Source organism: Prionailurus viverrinus, unplaced genomic scaffold (assembly GCF_022837055.1).
Source record: "Prionailurus viverrinus isolate Anna unplaced genomic scaffold, UM_Priviv_1.0 scaffold_61, whole genome shotgun sequence".
Taxonomy (NCBI): domain Eukaryota; kingdom Metazoa; phylum Chordata; class Mammalia; order Carnivora; family Felidae; genus Prionailurus; species Prionailurus viverrinus.
In genome coordinates this window covers 941574-966308 of record NW_025927623.1, presented here as the reverse complement: position 1 = coordinate 966308, position 24735 = coordinate 941574, and the positions used below count along the sequence as shown (strand labels likewise).

The 24735-nt window shown below is 40.2% G+C and overlaps 1 protein-coding gene across 1 annotated transcript in view; it reads right to left on the bottom strand.

Annotated features, from left to right (window-relative positions):
• Nucleotides 1–24735, bottom strand: part of LOC125159768 (ankyrin repeat domain-containing protein 26-like) — a gene marked incomplete at its 3' end in the record, with an annotated part of 71515 nt that overhangs the window by 37245 nt on the left and 9535 nt on the right. The window contains exons 2-5 of the mRNA XM_047848393.1: nt 23246–23316; nt 16390–16426; nt 10960–11032; nt 2632–2722 (exon numbers count right to left, since the gene is read on the bottom strand). Of these exons, the coding sequence (XP_047704349.1) occupies nt 2632–2722; nt 10960–11032; nt 16390–16426; nt 23246–23279 (235 nt within the window). The remainder of the gene's footprint in view (nt 1–2631; nt 2723–10959; nt 11033–16389; nt 16427–23245; nt 23317–24735) is intronic.

The following is a 24735-nucleotide window of genomic DNA, read 5'->3' as shown; positions in this document are numbered from 1 at the left end:
TTCCTGGGATCAAGTCCTGCATCAGGCTCTGTGCTGACAGCACAAGATTCTTTCCCCCCCTCTCCCTCTGCCCCTTGGCTGCTCACACGCATTCATGCTCTCTCGCTCAAAACTAAACCAAGGAACTGAAAAACAAAAATCCTACTAAAAACGGGCCACTGTCGCGCAAGATGTTAACAACAGGGGAGGCTAGGCGTGTACGGGAGCATGGTATGGTATATGCAGACTCTCTGTACTTCCTATTATATTTTGCTGTGAACTTAAAACTGATGTCAAAAATCAGGCTTATTAAATGTATGAAACAACAAAAGCAACAAAATATGGTATCCATTGTAGCTACTCTTAGCATATACTAACTCACGATACCGTCATCGTGAACATTAAAATAGAGATCAAAGTAACACAATAGGGGTACTGTCTCCCATTTGGAAGTATATGAAACTGCATAAACAAAACACAAAAATACAACAGTTATTTGTATACTTAGGCAAGAAAACATTTGATGAATATGACCCAAAATCTTACACCTATAAACAGGGGTTCAGCACCATAGGCATCACACCTAGGTTTTCCATATAATTAAGAGATTTTCATTCTCATTTTAAATCAAAAATCATTATGTTGATCATACCTAAGAATCATAATGAAAGCTTAATCCCATAAAAAAAGGTTATAATGACCTAATATGGCCCTCCCTGGTAATTTTTGTACAAATACCTACTTCATATGGATGATGAAACTGAAACCAGTACCATGGTAACCGTCATGTTACTTGCTAGTAAAACAAAATTTGAAGACACCACCAAAAATGACGTCAGGGCTATAATTCCTGAGCAGAACAGATTTCATCCAGCAGGCCAAAGATGGCTACCCTCAGAACATCCTACTTGAATGACTGGCCCTTGGTGGTGCCCTGGGATCTTGGATTTAAGGAGGGTTCCCACCATTCCCTAGCTGGTTAAGAGTGGTTCACTGTGCCTAAGTGCTGGTACAATCAATGTGCTTAAGGCTGTACACTTGATTTCCTTGGTGGAAACCTGGAATTTGGGGACATGCTAAGGAGAAGATGCCTATGTGATTAGCATTTGATGAAAACCTCGGGCACTGAGTATCCATAAGCCTCGTACTGGCAGACAACATTTCACTTGTGCTGTCCTAATTTCATGCTGGAGGAATTTAGCACATCCTGCTAACTCCATAGAGAAAGGATTCCTGGAAGCCTGCGCTTGGCTTCCTCTGGCCTTCACCCCATGCACCATTGCTCGGTGCTGATTGGCCTTACTTGCCTGTCCCCATACCAATCCACACGCATGACTACAACTATATGCTGAGTCCTGTGAGCTCTTCTAGTGAACGATCAAATCTGGGTGTCATTGGGATGCCTCTAACACAACTGCATTATATGAAATTTTATTATTTGGGTTGATGTCTTACACGTGGTTGCAGTCAGAAGGTCATGTCACAGAATACCTTTCCTGGAATCTGTTTTCTTGGTATTGGCCTTGAAAATTCCTACATCCCTATGGATCCATTTGAAGAAAGGTTTAAAAGGAATAGATGAAATCACGATGTCAGAAATTGTGAAAGACGCAACAATCTTATTTTACTCCGAAAAAGAGAGAGAGAGAGAGAGAGCGAATCCTGGTGATTGCCCCTATGTTCTACCATATAAAAGCTCTCTGAAATATGAAAAATCTGTTAATTTTCTCCAACTAACTAGGACTTAGTTCATTTTTCTGGCAGATAGGAATCAAAGAAGTACCAGGGATCATTCTACAACAATCAGAACTATCAGACAGAATATGAAAGCATACTACTGATTATAGTGGGGTTTTTTTTGTTTCTTTTCCTTATTTTCCTAGAACATTAAAAATATGGTTCACCTATTAAGGGCAGTTATTGCCAAAATAATCAAAAGTCACAAATACGGCATCCAAAATGTCAGATGAGTTATCTTGATGTCTCCTTATCTGACCCTCCTTCCAATTCTCTTATTTTGCCCTAATTGATTCTACCGTATGAAGTACCCCCATTTTATATGGCGTTAACGTATATACATTTATCGCTGACTACAAATGCGTATGTTCACCCATGGTACTTAGGACATAACTCTGCATCATCAGCTAGGTCAGTCCTTAATGTCTTGCCAACAGTGAGGATAACAGTAAGAGTGGGAACATTTGGGGATACGACTCTGACAAATTCTGGTACGAGAAGCTCACCTGATAGTGTTGCTGCATTTCAGATAGTCTGCTCTTCCTTTTTTAAGAACTAGTGTATTTTACCACCTTCCAGTAGAAACACCATACACACCGGCTTACTTTCCTTCATTTACTCCCTGTAGTCTCGGCCATTCACATCATTCCCTCTTTGGCTCTTCTCTTCTTTCCTGAGGTTCCTTAGGCCTTCCAGTGCCTTGAAAGGGAACTAGTCATTTAGCTCCTTTGGTGGCACTCTCAATTTAATCTGTTGCTGGCACCACATACGATATGCAACTTACCTCCTTTTCACATCTCTTTCTCTTTCCTATGCACTTAACAGGCCGTTTTCTTTACATATTAGAATATATCAGTATTCCTGTTTTAAATCAACATTCTGTCAAATGACCTTTGCATAAAATACAGTTCTTACCTTCTACTTGTCCATGTAATATCCTTTGCCCTTTCTGATCCACAGCTCCAGAGAAATGAGGAACATCTTTGTTGGGCTTCTCAGACATACTCTGTTAAAAGTAGCATCAGTAATGAGTTGCGTGAAGACTTCCTAAGCCTTTTCCAAGAAAAATATCTGAATTTATGATTTTAATAACAACCAGACTTGCAAATAAGAAAAACGTATTGAACACCAAAACCTTTAAATACCAAACCTCATATATGCTCTCTTGATTCAGCGTACCATTGAATCTTCATTCGGCTATTGACTCTCTAAACTGATCATGGAAGGCCAGAATAAGTACGTTCAAAGGCAGAAGCCTGACTTGTATGCAGATTTCAAAAAGGAACTAACAAAACACCTTCCTTTGCATTCCTGACCAAAATTAAAGGACATTTGAAATAAGTTTTGAAACAAATTCTTTAAAAGTGTACTTGCTATAAATGAAAACTGCTTCTAACAAAATGGCAGACATTTGTTTCAGTGTCAATTCATACCTCACATGATCAGAAACTTTGGAGTATATCATGTTGAGTATCAACAAAACACTGTTGTAGCTGCTGCTTCGTTTAGGGAAACAAAGGCTTGACCTTTTTCTTGACGAGAGAAGGGTTGGATCGAATGGCAAAGTAGTAAGAAAAACTTTTCTTAAAATCATGGTGAACTAGTAGCAAAAAAAATGTAGATATAGGTATGGAACTCTTCAGAATGTGTAGTAAGCATTCGAACGGCAAGTATAAGAACATTTATGTCTTAGTCACCTAAAATGTGCCAAGCACTCATTTCACTATGCACCTTTTCTTTTCTACACACAACAATAATAATGATTATGATGATGGAGTGGGTCTTCCTACTTCTTGGTCACTCTAAGACATTGGAGTAAAATGATGATCCGTGGTCCTCTCTGTCCAGAATGTCCCTCGCCACGGTCTACACGACTGGTCCTTCTCATCTTTCACTTGGCACCTTTTGCCACTCTCAGATCTTTTCTGACTACCAAAATTCCCACTCCCACTCTCATCGTCATCCTCACTGCCAACGCCCCCAATATTCTCTCAACTAACATTGTCCATTTCCTATCGATGAAGCCTTTATAGTCACTTATAATGGATTGCTGTTGACTTACTTTTCTGCTCCGACCACAACAACCTAAACCCTCCCCTTGTACACTCAGTAGCTGACTGCTTGGTACGCACTCAGTATACGAGGACCAATTAATTAAGGTCAAAACATTTACACTAATCTCACAGAGAAGATCTCATAAGTACCAAATCACTATACACTTGACCCTTGAACAAAGCAAGGGTTATGGGCTCTGATGGCCATGCACTCGAAAATCCACAAGTATCTTTTGAAACCTCAAAACCAAATAAAAAAAAAAAACCCAAAATTACTATGGAATTTCCCACTTTAAAAGCAATAACACATAAAAATGAAAAAGTATATATGTGTTGAAACCAGAACATTAAAGCAGAAGCGCTTGTATATGCTCTCTAGGTCTCATCTACCTTTTCGGCCTCATTTGGCCTTTGCTCTGTAAACTGAGCATGGAAGGTCAGGGTTAGGATAACGGAATGCTGAGCTTACCAACAATATTCCCGGTCGATTAATGCATGTTTTCCCTGTTATATGTATTACATACTATATTCTTACACTATAAACTAAAGAAAAGGTTACTAAGAAAATCGTAAGGAAGGGGTGCTGGGTGGCACTGTCGTTTCAGGGTCAGGCTCTTGACTTTGGCTCAGGTCATGATCTATACTTCCTGCGTTCAACGCTGGCAGCCTGATGAAGATTCTCTCTCTGCCCCCGCTTCCCTACTCACGTGCTCTGTCTTCTCTCTCTCTCACAAAATAAATAATTTAAAAAAAAAAAAAACAAGACGAAAAAGAAAATCATAAGGAAGAGAAAATATGTTTACAGGATGGTACTGTATTTATTGAAAAAAATCTGTATGTATGAGGACTCCCACATTCCAAACCCATCTTGTTCAAGGGTCAAATGTATACCTATATGATGTCTCCACTAAGAGTTTAGTGGAACTTATTATAGCCCCACATGGGAAACTCAAAGACGCATTCTAACTTTGCCATTCTTTTCTGGACACTAGGGCCATTTTATTGGCCTTCAAACATCTTCCCATTGAAAACAAGCATTCTTGGGGGGCCTGGGTGACTTAGTCGATTAGGCACCCAACTTTGAAATTGTGAAAAGGAAAGTAAAAGCTGGAGGGAGGAGTTAAGATGGCAGGGGAGGGGATCAGAATTTCCCTTGTCCCTCAAACACAGCAGTATTGAGGTCACAACACTTGGAATACCAGGAATACAGGCTGCAGAGGGACAGAAAAATCTCCACAGGTGCAAAGTGACAGCTTGGCGGGACAGAAGGGTGTGTATGCGAATTGGGAGAAATAAAATGGTCCGCACAGGCATGGAGTGGCGGAAGCCCTTTGGTGGAGAAACGAAAGGAAGGTAGAGAGAGAGGCTGTGAGAAGTGCATTTGGATATGAGAAAGCCTGTCCGGACCACAGACCAAGGAGAGATCCAGAGGGCCAGTTTCTACTTTGCAAAACAGCCTTAGAGGCTAAAAAACAGGATTTTCAAGGTTGCCAGACTTTCTCTAGACCAGAGCTACCACCTCCCATGCCTGGTGGGGAGGGAGCCGCCCCTAGGCTTGGTAGCAATCTCAGGGCTACACTGGGAGAGAACACCTTGACTATGGTGGAAAGGGGAGGTATTGCCCTGCCCAAGGGAAAAAGACCGTGCAGGCACGAGCCAGAGGCCCTCTGTCCACTGGGCAGAGTGGCGCAACTCCACTACCAGGTCTGAGCAAAGCGGGATCCTACAGGGTTTTGAATCCCAGCTCAGTGCTCAGGTGGCACAGGGGACTGTGCAGCAAGGCAAGGCGGCTCCCCAGGCTATTCCGGGAAGATAGCCTAAACAGTGAGTTTTGAGACACCTCGTGTGGGCAGGAGAGGTTTGGGGTGTCGCCATTTCTCTCCCCATGACCAACATCGTGGGGCTTCAGGGAATGGACAGTGAGCCTCCATGGAGGCAGGCCCATTACACCAAACCCTGGCTCTCTGTGCCTCATAACTGCTTCTCTATAGGAGTGAGACTGACACTGATGGGACCACACAGCCCCTCCTCTAGACCAGTACAGCCACCAGTCCCAGGCACCAATAGACAACTCTCCTCCGGTTTTCTATCTTACTTAGTTAGTTAGTTTGTTTTCATTTGAGTTATTATTCTTTTGTCTTTCCTTTTCTCTTTTAATGTTTATTTCTTTATTTTGAGAGAGAGAGTGAGTGATCAAGCAGAAGAGATGCAGAGAGAAGGAGAGAGAGAGAATCCGAGAAGGAGCCATGCTCTCACTGCAGAACCTGATGGGGGTTTCGAACCCACCAACAGCGACAACATGACATGAGCCAAATTTAAGAGTCGGACGCTTCACCTACTGAGCCACCCAGGCGCCCATCTTTTCTTTCCTTTGCTTTCCCTTTCTTCTCTTTTCCCTTTTTTCTCTTTCTACTCTGCTCTTTCCTCTTCTCCCTTTGGAAACAGCCTAGGAGTCTCGAGTTGACGTGGGTCAAAGCTAATTATATATCTACATATATCTATATATCTTAATATATACCTATATATCTACATTTAGATATATATAGATATCTATATCTATATCTATATCTATATTTTTTACATTGTTCCTCTGTTCTGGTTCTTTGTTTATTCGATTGCGCATTTTCGCTATAGTTTTCTAGATCACCTTCTTCATTTTCCTCCCTCTCTTTCTGGATTAAGCCCTATAGCTCCTTTGAGTCACTGTTTGGTCTTTTTTTCCACTCCAGTCATTTCTCGTTTTGTTTGGGCTAAGGATTCTTCACCACCTTCTTCTCCTCGTTTCCAGGATTACTTCAACAAACAAATCAAAGCCCATCTGGTGGAAGGCCCAAACCGCCACTCCAAGTAGCGAGAACAGCCCCCAAAGACGCACCGAAAGAGTGCACACAACACACTCCAAAAACATTTGTTCAACTGCCAGGCCCTGGAAAGAGTAGGAGATCTTTATAATATAGTATTACTCGCAGGTGCGGGACAGAGAACAAGCTATTAGAACACATAAAGGGCAGGAATCTAGCCAAAACGACGAAATCGAAGAATTCTGCCACCCCCCCCCCAAAAAAAAAAATTCCGGGAAGAAAGGACAGCCAGTGAAGTGCTCAAAAGAGACAGAAACAATATATGTGAGCACATTTTTGGAATGACACTCATGAGACGCATAGTTGCGCTTGAAACCATGCATAGAAGACAGCAGACAATCTACTGCTTCAGAGATCAAGGACCTAAGGAATCGTCACGATGAACGCTGAAAATGAAATGGTGTAAAGGAGATACAAAGTAAACTGGATGCAGTGACAGCAAGGATGGGAGAAGCAGCAGACAGAATCGGTGAAACAGAAGATACAATTGTGGACAAAGATGAAGCAGAGAAAGGAAAGGAAGGAAATGACTAGATCACGAGGCAGGTACTAGAGACCTACGTGATTCGGTGAGATGAAATATTAGCCACATCCTAGGAGTCCCAGAAGAAGAAGAGTGAGAGAAAGGGGGAGAAGGTTTTTTTGAACAACGTATAGCTGAGAGCTTCCCTCATCTGGGGAAGGAAACGGTCATCCAAGTCCTGGCGGCACAGAGAATTCCTTTCCAAATCAACAAACCCAGGTCAACACCACGACATGCCATAGCGAAACTGGAAAACTACGAAGATAAGGAGAGGATTCTGAAAGCAGCTGGGGACAAACGGGTCTTATTTGACAAGGGAAGACACATAAGGGTAGCAGCAGACCTGTCCAAAGAAACTTGGCAGGGCAGAAGGGAGGGGTAGCAAACGGTCAGTGTGCTGAATGGGAACATCTGCGGCGAAGAATCCCTTCCCCAGCAAGGCTGTCATTTAGAATAGAAAGAGAGAGAAAGGCGTTCCCGGACACACAAAACCTAATGGAGTTCATGACCACTAAACCAGCCCTGCAGGAGATCCTAAGGGGTGAGTCTGTGAGTGGAAATCAGCAGAGACTACAAAGGACCAGAGGCCTCACCAAAAGCATGAAACCTTCAGATAACACAATGACACTAAATCCATATCTTTAACTCATCCCTCTGAATGTGAATGGACTCAATGCCCCAATCAAAAGACACAGGGAATCAGAATGGATAAAACACAAAACAAAACCAAACAACAAGATCCATCTATATGTTGTCAGCAAGACACTGATGTTAGACCCCAGGATACCTCCAGATTCAAAGCGAAGCTATGGGGAACCACCTATCATGCTACCAGAAGTCAAAAGAAAGCTGGAGTCACCACACTTCCACCAGAAAGACTAGGTTTTAAACCAGAGACTGTAGTAACAGATTCAGAAGGGCATTGGATCATAATTAAGGGGTCTATCCATCAAGAGGAGCTAACAGTTGCAAATGTTTATGGCCCCAAAGTGAAACGCACACACATATGACTCGATTAATCACAAACATGATTAAATGTATACGTACAAATACCATGATTGTAGACGACTTTAAGACTCCACTCATGGCAATAGGCGGGTCGTCAAGGCAGAAAATCAGTAAGGAAACACAGATCCAATGTGTCATTGGACCAGATGTATTCAGATATACATAGATATATATTGGCCTAATATATATGCATTTATATACATGGATATCAACACCGATATATTAAGATCTTTTCATCCAACACCAGTAGAATGCACATTCTTCTTAAGTGCACATAGAACATTCTCCAATGTCTCCAAGTGGCATCCTGGGTCACAAAACAGCCCTCCACAGATATAAAAGGACTGAGATCATACCTTGCCTATTTTCAGATCACAACAACGAGCACTTGCTCATTCTTTCTTTCTCTCCCTCCGTTTCCAAGAGAAATACAAACATTACAAAAACATTTAGCTCAGCTCCTTCCAAGAAAGAGAAAAACAAGAATAATAAACCTTGTGGGGCAATGAGTCCTGGAGGGAAACCACACACAGACAGTAGAATTCCATAACCAACATGCTGACAATGGAGTTGACAGAAAGTGATGTACTAAAAGAACAGACACTAAAGAAATAGTTTCTGCAAGGACAGATTAGGGTAGACGTGAACCATTAAAAAAGAGCCTGGTGCAGGGAACACGTATGTGGCACAGTCAGTTCAGCATCCACCTTCAGCTCATGAGTCATGATCTCACGGCTTGTGGGTTTCAGCCCCACGTTGAGCTCTGTGTTGACAGCTCGGAGCCTGCAGCCTGCTTTGGATTCTGTGTCTCCCTCTGTCTCTGCCCCCACCCCGCTTGCACTCTGTTTCTCTCTCTGTCTCAAAAATAAACAAACTAAAAAATTTTTAAAAATACCGTAAAAACATGGGGGGTGAAGAGGGAAAAAGGAAAAAAAAAATAACACGTGACCAATCAATCAAGCATGAGCTTAAGACAAAAAAGAAAAGGAAAAATGTGAGCATAGGAACGTAAGTGGAAACAACATACATTTTTCAACAGGTACATAAGTAGGATTGGGAATATACTATGAACAATAGTCTCTTTTAAACCTTGTAAAGATATATGTCTCTAAATATGTGTGTATATATATATATATATATATATTTATATGTGTGTGTGTATGTGTATATATATGTATATATATGTATATATATGTGTGTGTGTGTGCATATATAAATGTAAATGTATATGTGTATATATGTGTATATTATATATATATCTGTATCTATATCTATCTATATCTATATCTATCTATATCTATCTATATCTATCTATCTATCTATCTATATAATATGTGGTAAAAGAGAGGCTTCGATTCACAGTATATCCCTAATAATACTGACTCTTATCACTCTACAGTTATCTGGTGATAAATACTGTAATGAAGAATTTAATTTTTTTCAGTATAAATAAATTGTTCAAATCCTGGCATCTATCGCTTCCGAAAAGCTAGAAATTATTACTAGACTAAGAAAAGAACGGAAACAGAGAGGTTCCTAACACATCAACATTCACTATGGAGAAAGAATTGGGAATGAGAATTCTAGGAAGAAATGGGAACCTTCGAAGGATGTATGTAATGGGACACAGTTGGAGTTACACAAAGAAAGGCTGAGGACTTTTTCTCTGCAATTCTAAGCTCACAATGGGAGGATACTAAAAATATACTCTAACCTTCTTTCTTATGTAACTCCTGATTTCCTCAATAGAATTCATTTGCGTGTATACATGTGAAACACTAAAACGGAATATAAACTGAAGCCTGACTTTTTAAATTCACATATTTAATTGTGATGTATCATGCGTATTTTGTTACTTTTCAAACTCCATTCTACGGAATTCCATTTCCCTACTCATTTATTCACATTCAAAAACCATGACATTGCTTCTTCCAAGCAAGCCTTTATTCTAGCAGCTCCAGGAGTCAAACAAGTGTCTTTCCTAACCTCCAGGAGCTTATCAAGATTTAGGGGCTTTGAAATGAATACTGAAATAAATATCACATGTCTGAAACTTTAAATTTTAGAATCTGACACAAGGACGAGGAGGAGATCGTTTTCAAAGCTAGAATAGGAAAGATTTCTGAAATTAGAAATTTGACAACTTGGCTATGAAGAGCCTCTGCACATAGAGCTACTCTTTTCAGCAAAATACGTATTCTTCGGGGAGATGCACCATTTTAACTTACTCTTCATGGAGTTATTTCAAAAACTACAGGGGAACACCTTTGTAACGTAAATGTTGAGAAATACTGTAAACACCTAAATTTCTACATTTTCTAACATGATTTTAGTCTAAATGTAGAACAAAGGATAGAGCCAAAGGAAAATCCTGTATCTCACCAAAATTTAACTTGCCCGGGGCGGGGGGCAACCTACAATAGATACTTGGACCCAATCAGGTTTCATTTAGGCATGAGTATTATCAGTCATGTTACTATCACAGTAAGAATCCTTATCCTTAAGCAATGTCATATTGCCTCCATGATGGGAAAGCTTTTCCCGATATAATTTGACGGTCATTATATATTTTCCAGCCCATTCTTTTATCAGCCTCCACCTGTAGGATTTACCAAAGTACAACAAAACAAAACAAAACATTCAACGCGTCATGTACCTGTAAAGTGGTTGGTTCCTGCTAACTTTCCATGACACACATAAAATGATGATACACAGGCTCCTCTTAAATGTTCAGAGTAAATAAGGGAGAAAACTCAATTCAGAGCAGGAAAGTGAGTTTCACAGGAGGGTACTTTACCTTGGTCCCAAAATCTAAGACTTGGCTAGATGATGTAGGCCATGAATCATCAGGACCAGGTTTGTTAGATAGCCTTTAGAGCAAAAATATACCACAAAAACATGTTAATTTATTTGAAAAGAAAATTTAAAAAGTTAAGTGAAAGGTCAGCTATCTGTGTATTAAACCACGATTCTTGGTATCATTAAAAGTTGTCCTCTGGTTTTTTCATTAAGTTTTATTTTAATTCCAGTAATAATAGCATCATGTGTTATATTAGTTTATTAATATATCGATTCACCAACTCCATACTCACCCCGTGCTCATCATGACAAGGGCACTCCTTCATCCCCATCACCTCTTTCAGCCCTCACACCACTAACCTCCTCTCTGGGAACCATCTGTTTGTTCTCAGCAGTTAAGAGCCTATTTCTTGGTTTGTCTCTCCCTTTTTTTTATCCCTTTGCTCATTTCTTGTTTCTTAAGTGCTCATGATTAGCATCACATGGTATTTGGCTTTCCCTGATTTTCCTTAACATACTACTCTCAGTCTCCATCCAGGGCATTGAAATGGCAAGATTTCATTGTTTCATGGTTGACTAATATTCGAGTGTGTGTGTGTGTGTGTGTGTGTGTGTGTGTGTGTACATATCCACACACATACATACATATAGGACTTCTTCGTTCATTAATTTGTCCATGGATGCTTGCGCTGGCTATTGGAAATAATGCTGAAATAAACACAGAGGTGCATGTGTCCCATGGAATTCGTGTTTTTGTATTATCTTGGGTAGTATTCAGTAGTTACTGGTTCATAGGAGAGTTCTGTTATTAATTTTTTGAGAAACCTCCATACTGTTTTCCACAGGGGCTGCATTTGCATTTTCACCAACAGTGCAAGAGGTTTCCTTTGTCTCCACATCCTCGCAAGCACATGCTTCTTGTGTCTTGGAGTGTAGCCATTCTGACAGGTGTGACGTGATATCTCATTGTTCTTTTGGGGAGCATTTTTTCATGTGTCTGTTGACCATCTGTATATTGTCTTTGGAAAAATGTCTGGTTATGTCTTCTGCTCATTTTTAAACTGGGCTTTTTTGGAGGGGAGGATACTTACTCGTATCAATTTTTTATCCTTTGTGGATACTAACCCTTTACTGGATTTGCAAAACATTTGCAAATATGTTCTCCCATCCCAGAGGATGCCTTTTAGTTTTGACGGTTTCCTTCACTGTGCAAAAGCTTTGTAGGTTAATGTAGTCCCCATAGTTTATTCTTGCTTTATTTCCCTTGGCTCAGGAGACATATCTAGTAAAATGTTGCTACAGCCAAAGTCAGAGAAATGACGGCCTGTGCTCCCTTCAACGATTTTTTTTTTTTAATGGTTTCAAGTCTCACACTTAGGTCTGTAATTCATTTTTAGGTTATTTGTGTGTATGGTACAGAAATTGGCCCAGATTCCTTCTTTTGAATGTGGCTTGTCCGGTTTACCCAACACCATTTGGTGAAGAGACTGCCTTTTTCCCACTGGATAGTCTTTCCTCTTTGTGGAAGATGAACTGACCATACAGTGGTGGATTGATGTCTGGGTTTGCGGTTCTAGTCCACTGATCTATGAGGCTATTTTGTATGCCAGTACCCACCATACTGTTTGGATTACTACAGCTTTGGAATAGAACTTGAAAGCTGATATTGCGATACCTCCAGGGTTCCTCATTTTCAATATTGCTTTGGCCATTCAAGGTCTTTTGTGGTTCTATACAACCTGTAGGCTTGTTTGTCTAGCTCTGTGACAAATGCTGTTGGTATGGTGACAGGGATTGCATGACATGTGTAGATGGCTTTGGGTAGTGTAGACACTTTAAAAATATGTATTCTTCCCATCTGTGAGCATCAGATGTCTTTCTCTTTCTTTCTGTCACCTTCAATTTCTTTCATCAGTGTTTTACGGTTTCCAGAGTACAGGTCTTTCACAATTTGGACCCTGTTTTAAAAAAATTTTCAGTTCTCTATTTTGACTCCACCTCTGCTAACCTGTGGAATCTCCAGGAAAGACCCGGTCTGAGTTTCCATAACCAAGTATGACAAGCAGGGAATGCTCTGAAATAGTTGAATATTAAATGGATAAACGTTACCACAATGACTTCTCACCTCACATCTGTCAGAATGGCTCAGTTTCAACACACAGGAAACAACAAGGGTTGCTCGGGGTGTGGAGAAAAAACAACCCTTGTGCACCGGTCATGGGATGTAAATTGGTATTGCCACAGTGAAAGCCAGTATGGAGGGGCCTCAACAAATTAAAAACACAGATACCATAGGATCCAGTGATTCCACTACTGGGTATTTATTTACCCAAGGGAAATGGAAATACTAATTTGAAAAGATATATGCACCCCTATCTTTATTATAGCATTATTTACAAGAGACAATATATGGAAGCAACCCAAGTGTCCACCAATACATGAAGAGACCACACACACATACACACACACACACACACACACACACACACACACACAATGAAATATTACGCAGCTATAGAAGAGAATGAGATCTGCAACATGATGGATATACCTAGATGGTTTGAGGCTAAGTGAAATAAGTCAGACAGATAAAGACAAATCCTATATGATTTCACTTCTGTGTAGAATGTAAATTGGGGAATATATGAACAGATAAAAAGCAGAAACATCCCCATAAAAGCAGAGAATTGACTCTTGCCAGAAGGGAGGGGAGGTGGGGGGATGGACAAAATGGGTGAAGGGGAGAGGGAAGTTCAGGGTTCCAGTTATAGAATAAATAAATCACAAGGCTCAAAGGTACAGCATTGGGAATCTAGTCAGTGGTATCGTAATAGCATCACACTCTACCAGATGGGTGCTACACTTATGGTGAGCATGGTGGACCACCAGAGTTGTTGCATCACATATTACATTGTGTGTGAGGTAGACCTCTGTTTAAGTAAATGTATCAATGTTTAGGTTTCTATGTTATGCGTGGTCATACTAACTAGAGATTAAAAGATTAAAAGTTCCCAAGGCCAACTTTGTTCCCACACTGGTCTTGCCTTATTTAGGTCCATAATAACTAGAAAGACATTCCAAGCCTTCAGGGGCATTCAGCTACCCAAGGAGAGAGACTGTGATCAAAACGGTCCTGGTAGTTGTGCCTCTATTTCTCTATACGCTGCCTGACTATTTTCTTCCCTATGAGCTCCCACTCCTACATCACTCTTCGGCACGGTTCTGTGGCATTGCCCAAACTTTCGATCTTTAGCCTATGAAGCCATACAGTCCTACAACCAGGATGGGCTCAAATGACCGAGGGTAGGAGCCATATCCTGCTCCTGGAGAACAAGCGAATTGGGAGTCTCAGTCATCCACACAGTCACCTCAACCTAGGCATGTTATCACTGATCCAGATGAAGCTCCCTTACTGATTTGGTAAGTCAGTCCTACCCCTGCCCAGCCCTAACAGTACATGGGAAGGGCATCACAGATTTCGGAAAAGAGGTGGAGTGAGGAGACAGCTTGCCTTGGGCCATACATCTCTGTAGTCCAGAATCTTCACCCCCCACCCCCAATTCTTTGAGAGGATCTAAGCCATCCTCCGTAAGTTGGGGTGGACGTCGATGATATCATATTTCTATTTGCTGTAAACAGACTTTTCCTAGCAGCTCAAATGATTTTTAATCTCTCTCATCAGAAAATCTGAGGTATGCTCGCACCTTCGATGAAACCAAAACACACAAAAGCAGAAACCTGGTCACGACCCTCTTGACCTCTCTATTTGAATAAGCCTTTCTAAACAACTCCCCGAATCCTGGGTCCTTCATTCCTGTCATTCACCTTTATCTCACTTGGCATAAACCCCCATATTCTGACATCTTTCCTATAACTCTTGTTCCTATCCAACTCAGTGTTGTTCTCCTTGTAACCTGGTCTCCTCTGCTAATTCGAGTCTTACCCTCCTTCATTGTATTCATTAGACCCACTCCCCAGATTTCTATTATTAAAATATTTGTCTGCAAGATGAAGACAAAAAACAAAGAAAGAAATGAAAGAAAGGAAGAAAGAAAGAAGAAAGAAAGAAAGAAAGAAAGAAAGAAAGAAAGAAAAGAACCCGAATTTAAATCTCATTTCTGTCACTTATCATATCCCACTAGGTCACTTCAATCTCTTTTGAGTTTCAAACTGTCCATGTAAGTAACCATTCGGCAAGGAGGTTAAACAGAGGTTGAATTACCAGAGGGTATTTTGATGAAGTAATTTCTGAGGTTCCCTAAATCTTGAGACTCTAAGTACTTTTGATTTGGCCTCTGGAAAAATGGAGAGTCCTTAGCTGGCAGAAGGGGAAATATTAATGGAAAAAAAAAAGAAATACCAAGAAACTCAGAGAAGAAAGTAAAAAGGCAAAAACACAGTACATAAATGTCATGGGGAAAAAATCTCCAAAAAAAGAAAAAGCTTCCTACAACTAGTCAAGGGTACTAGTCCAAAGAGAAACCAGACTGGGAACTTAGGCAACAGAGAATCCTCGAAATATCCTAGCAATATCCTTGAGATAGAGACTGAATTTAATTAACATAACATGGTCTACACCCAGATATCCTTCCCTTACAGAAAACTCATTTGTCTCAAGAAGAGGAGATATCACCACATCTAAGGAGCTGCCTGACGACATCTTGCTTATTATGGAAAAGCTGTGACACCATGGCTATAGCTGACATCCACCATAATCTCGGATGGTAAAAACAAGGGACTAGTTACCACTTCCTAATTATTTTGTTAGCACTAGTGCTCAAATATATAAGGGCAAATGCTTGCATTAACCTGGTTTCTTAAGAAAACCCTAAATTAGAGTTCTGACATGATTACCTTTGACATTCTGAGTTGATCTGCCCTAGGACCTGTATCTTCATCTCAGTGCTGCTGAGGAACCAGAGAATGGATGTGGAAGCTACACAGGCTGACGGGCAAGCCCCTCAGCTACCCATTAACTATGGAATCAGGGTCGAGTCATCAACCTCCCTGAACCACAGTTGCCAAACTAATAAAAATTAGGCTACAACAACACAGCTATTTTGCAAAGCTATGCAATGCCTATATAACTTAAGAGATGTTATGCATAGGATATAGTGTCTTGTCCAGGGTAGAACATACAACAACTGCTTTTGTTCTCTGTGTTCCCTTAGGAAACACATAATTTTCAGTTCATTCATTTCACTTCCTTTCCTTTCATTTTCCATTTCATCTCATTTCATTCCTTTATACTTTGAGAGTGAGTGCACACAGAAATCGGGAAAGACATCCCAAGGAGGCTGTCAGCGCAAAACCCGACGTGGGGCTTGAACTCACAAACCTGAGTTGAATCAAGAGTCACAATCTTAACTGACTGAGCCACCCGGGTACCCCAGCAAATGTCATTTTTACAAATCCATAAAAATCCTACCTGGTTATAGAGTCTTCCTCAGCATTCTTATCTGATCCTAAAGAAGAAAGCAAAATACATGTTAAATCAACAATCGAAAAATAGAGGAAATTACAAGTGTACGTCTTATGATGTGTTAAAAAGTATTGCTTTGGGACCACACATGGAAACCACACTACACTGAGTGGTAATTATACCATTCATAGGCTTAAAGCACTAAGAAATCTTACTTTCTCCTCTATATTGACCAAAAGCAAGAATGGGTTTTACGGAATTTGACAGCTACAGGTGAACTGATGTTTACAATGGCCATCACTGACCGACTCTATGACACTGGAGGAAAATGGTGTCATTAGGAGAATGATTATCACAAGCTGACAATTTCAAACTGCAACTACCATGATTTTTCTGGACTTCCACTCCTAGAGAAGTTAAAAGAGAGTTTTTTTATTTTGCTGTAACACAGAACTTCCCCAGCCATTTAGTAGAGACTGTTCAGTTTTAGGATGTAACACATCACAAATGTGCTCCATAGCTATTGTACTTTGCAGCATGGCCAAATCATAGCAAACAGACTCTCCCTGGCCTTATTTCCAATGGCAAGGTAAGTAGGAAGAATTTGGCATTCCAATTTGATAAAGTTCTAACTTCTCAAGACTGTCTTCTTCCATTGCTAGAGAGTCTATCTAGGCCCACTGAACATCACAGAGGATGGTCCCAATGTTAGTGCTATGTAGTGGCTCATGATGTCATTTTCCTCAACCCTCCCCATTAGGTGACACACATCTAGAGAAATCATGCTTTTTTTCATGGAAGGCATATGTCATCAGATCCTCTACTGATGAGCAACAAAACAAAACAAAGGGCAAAGAATAGCTTGAATGCCTACATTCAATTAGTGGGGAAATTTAATTTTCTAAACATTCAACGATATCCACTGTATGATTGTTACTATATGACACTCTGGAAAGAGCAAGACTATGGAGGTAAGGGTTGGGGTGAATGTAGGGAAAAAGGGGCTCATCCCAGAGGACTATTTTTAAAAATTTTTTAACGTTTATTTATTTTAGAGACAGAACATGAATGGGGGGAGGGTCAGAGAGAGAGGGAGACACATAATCGGAAGCAGGCTCCAGGCTCCGATCTGTCATTCCAGAGCCTGACGCGGGTCTCGAACTCGTGAACCACGAGATCATGACCTGAGCCGAAGTCGGACACTTAACCGACTGAGCCACCCAGGCGCCCAAGCACAGAGAACTTTTAAGGCAGTGAAACTCTTTCACACGATACGACAAAGGTGGATTCACATCATTACACATTTGTTAAAACTCATAGAATGTATAACACCAAGGCTGAACACTAATGCAAATTAGAGACTTTGCCTGAAAATGATGAGTTAGTGTCCATATAAAATGCACCACTCTTGTCAGGGTGCCTGGGTGGCTCAATTGGTTCAGCGTCCATGTCTGGATCTGAGCTCAGGTCATGATCTCACTGTTCCTGGGATCAAGTCCTGCATCAGGCTCTGTGCTGACAGCACAGGATTCTTTCCCCGCTCTCCCTCTGCCCCTTGGCTGCTCACACGCATACATGCTCTGTCACTCAAAACTGAACAAAGGATCTGAAAAAAAATTACTACAAAAACGGACCACTGTCGTGCAAGATGTTAACAACAGGGGGGCTAGGTGTGTACGAGTGCATGGTATGGTATATGGAGACTCTCTGTGCTTTCTATTATATTTTGCTGTGAACTTAAAACTGCTGAAAAAAGAAGGCTCATTAAATGTAAAAAACAATCAAACAAAGTACAACAACCAAACATGGTATCCATTGAAGCTACTCTTAGCATATATTAACCATGATACAGCCACCTTGAACATTAAGATAGAGATCAAAGTAACACAATAGGGGTACTGTCTCCCATATGGAAGTATATGAAAATACATAAAACAAAACACAAAAATACAAGTTACTTGTATACTTAGGCAAGAAAACAATTGATGAATATGACCAAATATAACTATAAACAGGGATTCAGCACTATATGAATCAAACCTGGGTTTTCCATATAATTGAGATTTTATTCTAATTTTAAATAAAAAATCATTATGCTGATCGTATCTAAGAATCATAATGAAAGCTTAATCACATAAAAAAAGATGATAATGACCTAATATTGCCCTAGTCTTTTTCGTACAGATACCTACTTCATATGGATGATGAAACTGAAACCAGTACCATGGTAACCATCATATTACTTGCTATTAAAATAAAATTTTAAGACACCACCAAAAATGAATTGAGGGCTGTAATTCCTATGCAGAAAAGGTTTCATCCAGCAGGCCAAAGATGGCTACTCTCAGAATATCCTACTTGAATTACTGGCCCTTGGTGGTTCCCTGGGATATTGGATTTAAGGAAGGTTTCCACCATTCCCTAGCTTGGTAAGAGAAGCTCACTGTGCCTAAGTGTTGGTAAAATCAGTGTGTTTAAGGCCGTACACTTGATTTCTTTTTGGAAACCTGGAATTTTGGGACATGCTAAGGAGAAGATGCCTATGTGATTAGCATTTGATGAAAACCTCGGGCACTGAGTATCCATAAGCCTTGTACTGGCAGACAACATTTCACTTGTGCTGTCCTAATTTCATGCTGGAGGAATTAAGCACATCCTGCTAACTCCATAAAGATAGGATTACTGGAAGTCGTGCTTGGTCTACTCTGGACTTCACCCCATGCACCTTTTCTCTGTGCTGATTGGCGTTTCTAGCCTGTCCCCATAACAAACCATAGGCAACAACTATATGCTGAGTCCTGTGAGATCTTCCAGTGAATAATCAAATCTGGGTGTCGTTGTGGTGCCTCTATCACAACTGCATTATATGAAATTTTTATTATTTGGGTTGATGTCATACACGTGGTTACAGTCAGAAGGTTATGTCACAGAATACCTTTCCTGGAATCTCTTTTTCTTGGTATTTGCCTGGAAAATTCCTACATTCCTATACATCCTTTTGAAGAAAGGTTTAAAAGGAATAGATGAAATCATGATGTCAGAAAGTGTGAAACAAGCAACAACCCTATTTTACTCAGAAAAAAAAAAAAAAAGAGAGAATCCTGGTGGTTGCTGCTATGTTCTACCATACACAAGTTCCTCTCAAATATGAAAAATCAGTTAATTTTTCCAACTAACTAGGACTTAATTCATTTTTCTGGCAGATAGGAATCAAAAGAAGTAACAAGGATTGTTCTAGAAAAAACAGAACTATCAGACCTAGTATAAAAACATACTACTGATTATAGTTTTTTATTTGTTTCTTTTCCTTAATTTCTTAGACAATTAAAAATATAGTACACCTATTAAAGGCAGTCATTGCCAAAATAATCAAAAAGTCATAATTATTGTGTCCTCATTCCGGCTGCTCTCCTCTGTTCATCTGATAAAGTCCTACACATTTTTCATGTCCAATTTAAATGCTGGCACACAACCTGGAAACTTCTGAGTCTTCTGAGAGTTCTCTCTCACCCCCTAACTTTTCATATTCAGGAATCACAAATTTGTATTAACTATACTGTTTCGGTCTCTGCTTTATCTTTTCCCTGCCTGTGCCATAGTCAAACATGAGTTCTTAACTGATGATTTTTGGAGGAAAAAAAAAAGCCACCAAATATTATTGTTATTTCTTAAATGAATAAAAAATAAGCAAAATAAATGAGAAAGACACAAGACCCTGAAAAAAATATTAATGGAATAAATTCAACCCCCTGACGTTTTCAATCTTCACACCTGAAAGTTTCACAATGGACTAATACTAGGCTAACAAAACAAGAGCTTCCTTTGCCTCCCAGTCTCTTTATGTGGTTTCCTATAACCTATCCTCCATATTAGGGTTCAGCAAGCTACGGCCACAGGCCAAATCCAACCTGCCATCTGATTCTGTAAATAATGTTTTATTGGGGCATAGCCCCATGTCTTCACTTACATATTGCTATAGCTGCTTTCACACTACAAGGGCAGAGCTGAGAAACCACATCACCTAAAATATTCACTGGCTCTTTAGGAAAAAGGCTTGGTGATCTGTATTTTATGCCATAACCAGAGTGTCCTAACTCAAATCTAATCTTATTAGTCTTCTGCTTCAAATTCTCCAAAATCCCTGCATCAAATACTGCTGGCTCCCTCCCTAAGAGCCATTCCATATTCTTCATTCTTGCTAGAGAATCACAACTTTATTTGGATATTTATTGTCTCCATACACAGAGAAGGCGGCCTCACCCCGCTTCAAAAAGAGAAAGGATTATTCTAAGCCAATCACAGAACCTGATTTACCAGGGAACAGTTTAGGAATGAGTATGTGATGTAACTTAGTCTTTAAAATGTTAGAGGAAGGCTACTGCAAGCCTCTTCCTAGTGAAAAGAAACACCTAAAGAAAAGCAGTCCTTCCCACCCACTGGATGTTGCCATGTGAGAATATGATACCTGGAGCTGTTGCTAAGTAGCCACCCCGGAAAGGAGAAATAAATATACCACCAACTCCAAAACTGAACAAGAGACGACTGGCATCCTGATGACATCACTGAACCATCAAAACATTTCTGGTTCCTGCTGTTTTAGTCACTGTTAGACGTCACCTATTATTTGCCGCTAAAAGCATTCTACCAGAGAAATTTCCCAAGGCCTATCGGGGAAGATCTACTCCTTTCTATAGCACTAAGAAACTTCCATAAGCTTGTCTTACCTAGGTATTCACCTCATTCCCAACCATTCCCATAGCACACGTTTTCTACCAGCAAAACCCAACTGCTCATAAATCCTGCTAAGTTCACTCGTACACCTTCGCCTCTGCACTGCTGTGTACTCCGCCAATCACGTAATCGTGATAGTTTACAAACATTGTCAAACATACAAATGTTGGTCCTTCTGCCTCTCTACCTGGCAAACTGAACTCCTCACTCTGCATGCTTACCGTAGATTCTACCCAGTCCTTGAAAACTCGGATTCCTCACCGGGAACTTACGGTAACTGGAACAAATGCCAATACAAAATAACAATGATAATTATAAGCTCTACGAGACTCTGGCACCTAGTAAGCACTAAATAGAGTAAATAATACAAATGGCAGTGGTAACAACAACTCCTGGGGTGCAGAGACTGGTTTTTGGATGTTTGTATTCTACAACAATAGGATACAACTTAGTAGCTAACAGGCACTTAAGAGTTACTTGTGAAGTGAACAAATGGACATGAATAAAAATGATTCCTTTGAAAATTATTTTTAAAAACCACAGAAACTTTTCTGTTTCAAAAACCACAGGGACAGCTCTATTCTGTTATGAGCAGCTTAATGATCAAAACACTGTCTGTTCTATCTTTGCCTTTCCTGTAACTTCCAAAACTAAGCTACAGAAGGTTCTTTGGTAACAGTCTGCCAAGTTAAAGCTTTCTTCCTACTTTTCAGATTGTACAGTGCACTAGGTGCCACCACTAGGGAGCAACAGTAGCATTTGTGTGTGTGTGTGTGTGTGTGTGTGTGTGTGTGTGTGATTGTGAAACATCTTTGTGCTGTTATTATAATTTCTGGAGCCCAAGTTGCCCTATTTGAATACTTATGAAGATAAAATTTTGACTAATGGCAACAGAGTATCTTATTCTAACAAAATTACAGTGTCATGACAATTCTCCAACAGAAGAAAACATTGTTCTAATGAAGTCAACATATCTCATTCTGGATTTGTTGTTGTTGTTGTTTTTAAATGTTTATTTTTTTTGAGAGATGCAGAGCATGCATGTACAGGGGAGGGGCAGAGAGAGAAGGAAAAGAGAAAATGCCACACAGGCTCTGAGCTGTCAGCAAGGAGCCCGACAGAGAAGTCTGACACAGGACTCCAACTCACCAACTGTGAGATGATGATGACCTGAGCTGAAATCAAGAGTTGGACACTTAACCGACACAGCCACCCAAGCGCCCCTCTCATTCTGTCTTGATTTATGAGGAGTGAAGTTGATAATGGTGAGACCTTGTTGAGACAATATGTGAAATAACCTATGCCTCTCAACAAGGCATTGCTTTTCTTCAGTACTCGTGGAAGCTATCTGTAAAAAAACAATCTCATTGGCAGTGCTGCACACTAGCTAAGATTTTCAGTTCTTATTATTTGCCATTTGTTTATGGTACCAGGAAAGTACTGTAGAATTCCCAGTTTGAGGGCTGGTTCATTTTTTAATGAGACAAATCGCTAGGTAACAATATTTACTAAATATAATCCATTTGTAAACATTTTATAAAAGATCCATTTTTATAACAAGTGCAATTTGTTATAATATGTTTATGGAGGAAACATAAAACATACTAACTTAAAAATCTTTTTTCCTCTGGGCACCTGGATGGCTCAGTTGGTGAAGCATCTGACCTTGGCTCAGGTCGTGATCTCGCAGCTCACGAGTTCGAACCCCACATTGGGCTCTCTGCTGTCAGTGGTGGAGCCTGCTTTGGATCCTCTGTCTACCTTCCTCTGTCCCTCTCCTGCTCTCTCTCTCTCTCTCTCTCTCTCTCTCTCTCTCTCTCAAAATTAAATAAACAGTTAACAAAGCATTTTCGTATTTATTACACAAAGATGTCACATGGTATTTTAGGGGTCATGACTAAAATAATGAATATCTTTTCAGATAATACTGCCTCATATTTTCAATTACCTACAGTTAACTTCTTAAATAATTCTGAACGTTAGACTATAGAGAAATTAAGAAAGAAAAAATATACATGCAATTTACACATTGGTGTTCTTTTCTTCATTGTTCTTTCATTATCAAAACACCCTTACTCTGACTTTACTTATGTTAGGACCACCAAGAGCAATTCACTATGTAAAGTCTTACCAGGATTGCTGTTTTGCAAAGAATTTTTAAGCATGATTTCTTCTTTATGTCGGCAAATTATTTCGTAATTGCTATGTATAAAAAAGGGTGATAAATAATATTACTATCTTAACGCTGATATGAAAAACATTGACCAAATAAATCAAATTCTTAGAGTATTTCAAATAATATCAGAGCAAATATCAAAACTTTAATTACCCCATATACTTCAAATTTGTACGTTCTAGAAGCTTTTCATTAAGTCTGTACTTAAAGAAGAAAAAAAACAGGAAGATGAACCAGTCATGAATTGAGGGCATTCTAGCTTAGTAAATTAGAACTAGTTTGCCAGGGTCACCTGGGTAGTTAAGCATCCAACTTTAGCTCAGGTCATGATCTCATGGTTTATGGCTTTGAGCCCCACATCGGGCTCTGTACTGATAGTGCAGAGCCTGGAGCCTGCTTCGGATTCTGTGTCTCCCTCTCTCTCTGCAACCACCCCCCACCCCAGCTCGTACTCCGTCTCCCTCTATCAAAAGTAAATACACATCAAATAGAAATGAGAATAATTAGAATTCGCTTGCCAGAATGGAAAGTGTTTGGAACCCAGAAGTCCCAGCTCTATAACCTATAGCTCTTTGTTCTTGGAGAAGCCACTTCTCTTTGGCTCAAAATCTCCCTCTATAAAACAAGGGAAATTACTGCCTTATTTTACAAGGTTGATAAGAGGATAATGAGATATTATACCCAAAACATGGCCTCTCAGGCCATGGCCTCTTAGGTGATGCTCATTACTTTGGGAAGGGCAAGATGAGACCTTCCGTGACTTCAGAAAAGATGCTCCACAGGATTTAAAGCGGTGGTCCAGGGACACCTGGGTGGCTCAGTCCGTTGGGCATCCAACTCTTGATCTCAGCTTGGGTCTTGATCTCAGGCTCGTGAGTTCAAGCCCCATGTTGGACTCCACGCTGGGCATGGAGCCTACTCAAAAATAAGGCAGGGGTACAGATTTGCTAACAAAGGAGAAAGAGAAGTCCGATCTCTTCCTGCAGCATCATTTGAACCTCTCTGACAGCTTAGAATGGTCCCAACTAACATCTTCTGGCAAAAAAAAAAAACCAAAAAAACAAAAAAACAAGATCCTCAAAGGGTAACTCATAAGGAAAGTCTAGGCTAAGATATGGGTTCCACATAAGGTCTTTGAGTGTGGAGGGACAGGGGTGTATGGCAAAAGCAAGGAGGCCCAGCTGCCCCAACAGGGTGCTGGTGCTTTGGGATAGCTGCTGAGCATATGTGCATGTGCAGTGAACAAAGAAACTTTATAGCTTTGAAATCTAAATGTGGAACACCATGAAGACTGAAAACTCTGGATCAGCAAGGGAATCCTGGGAGTAAAGGTCAATCACGACCTGACTGCAGCACCAGTTTCAACAGCATTGCCACAGCAACAGAATCAAAGGAAACTGTAGAATGATCAGGATGTCCTTTTTTTCCCCCTCCAAATGACTTGT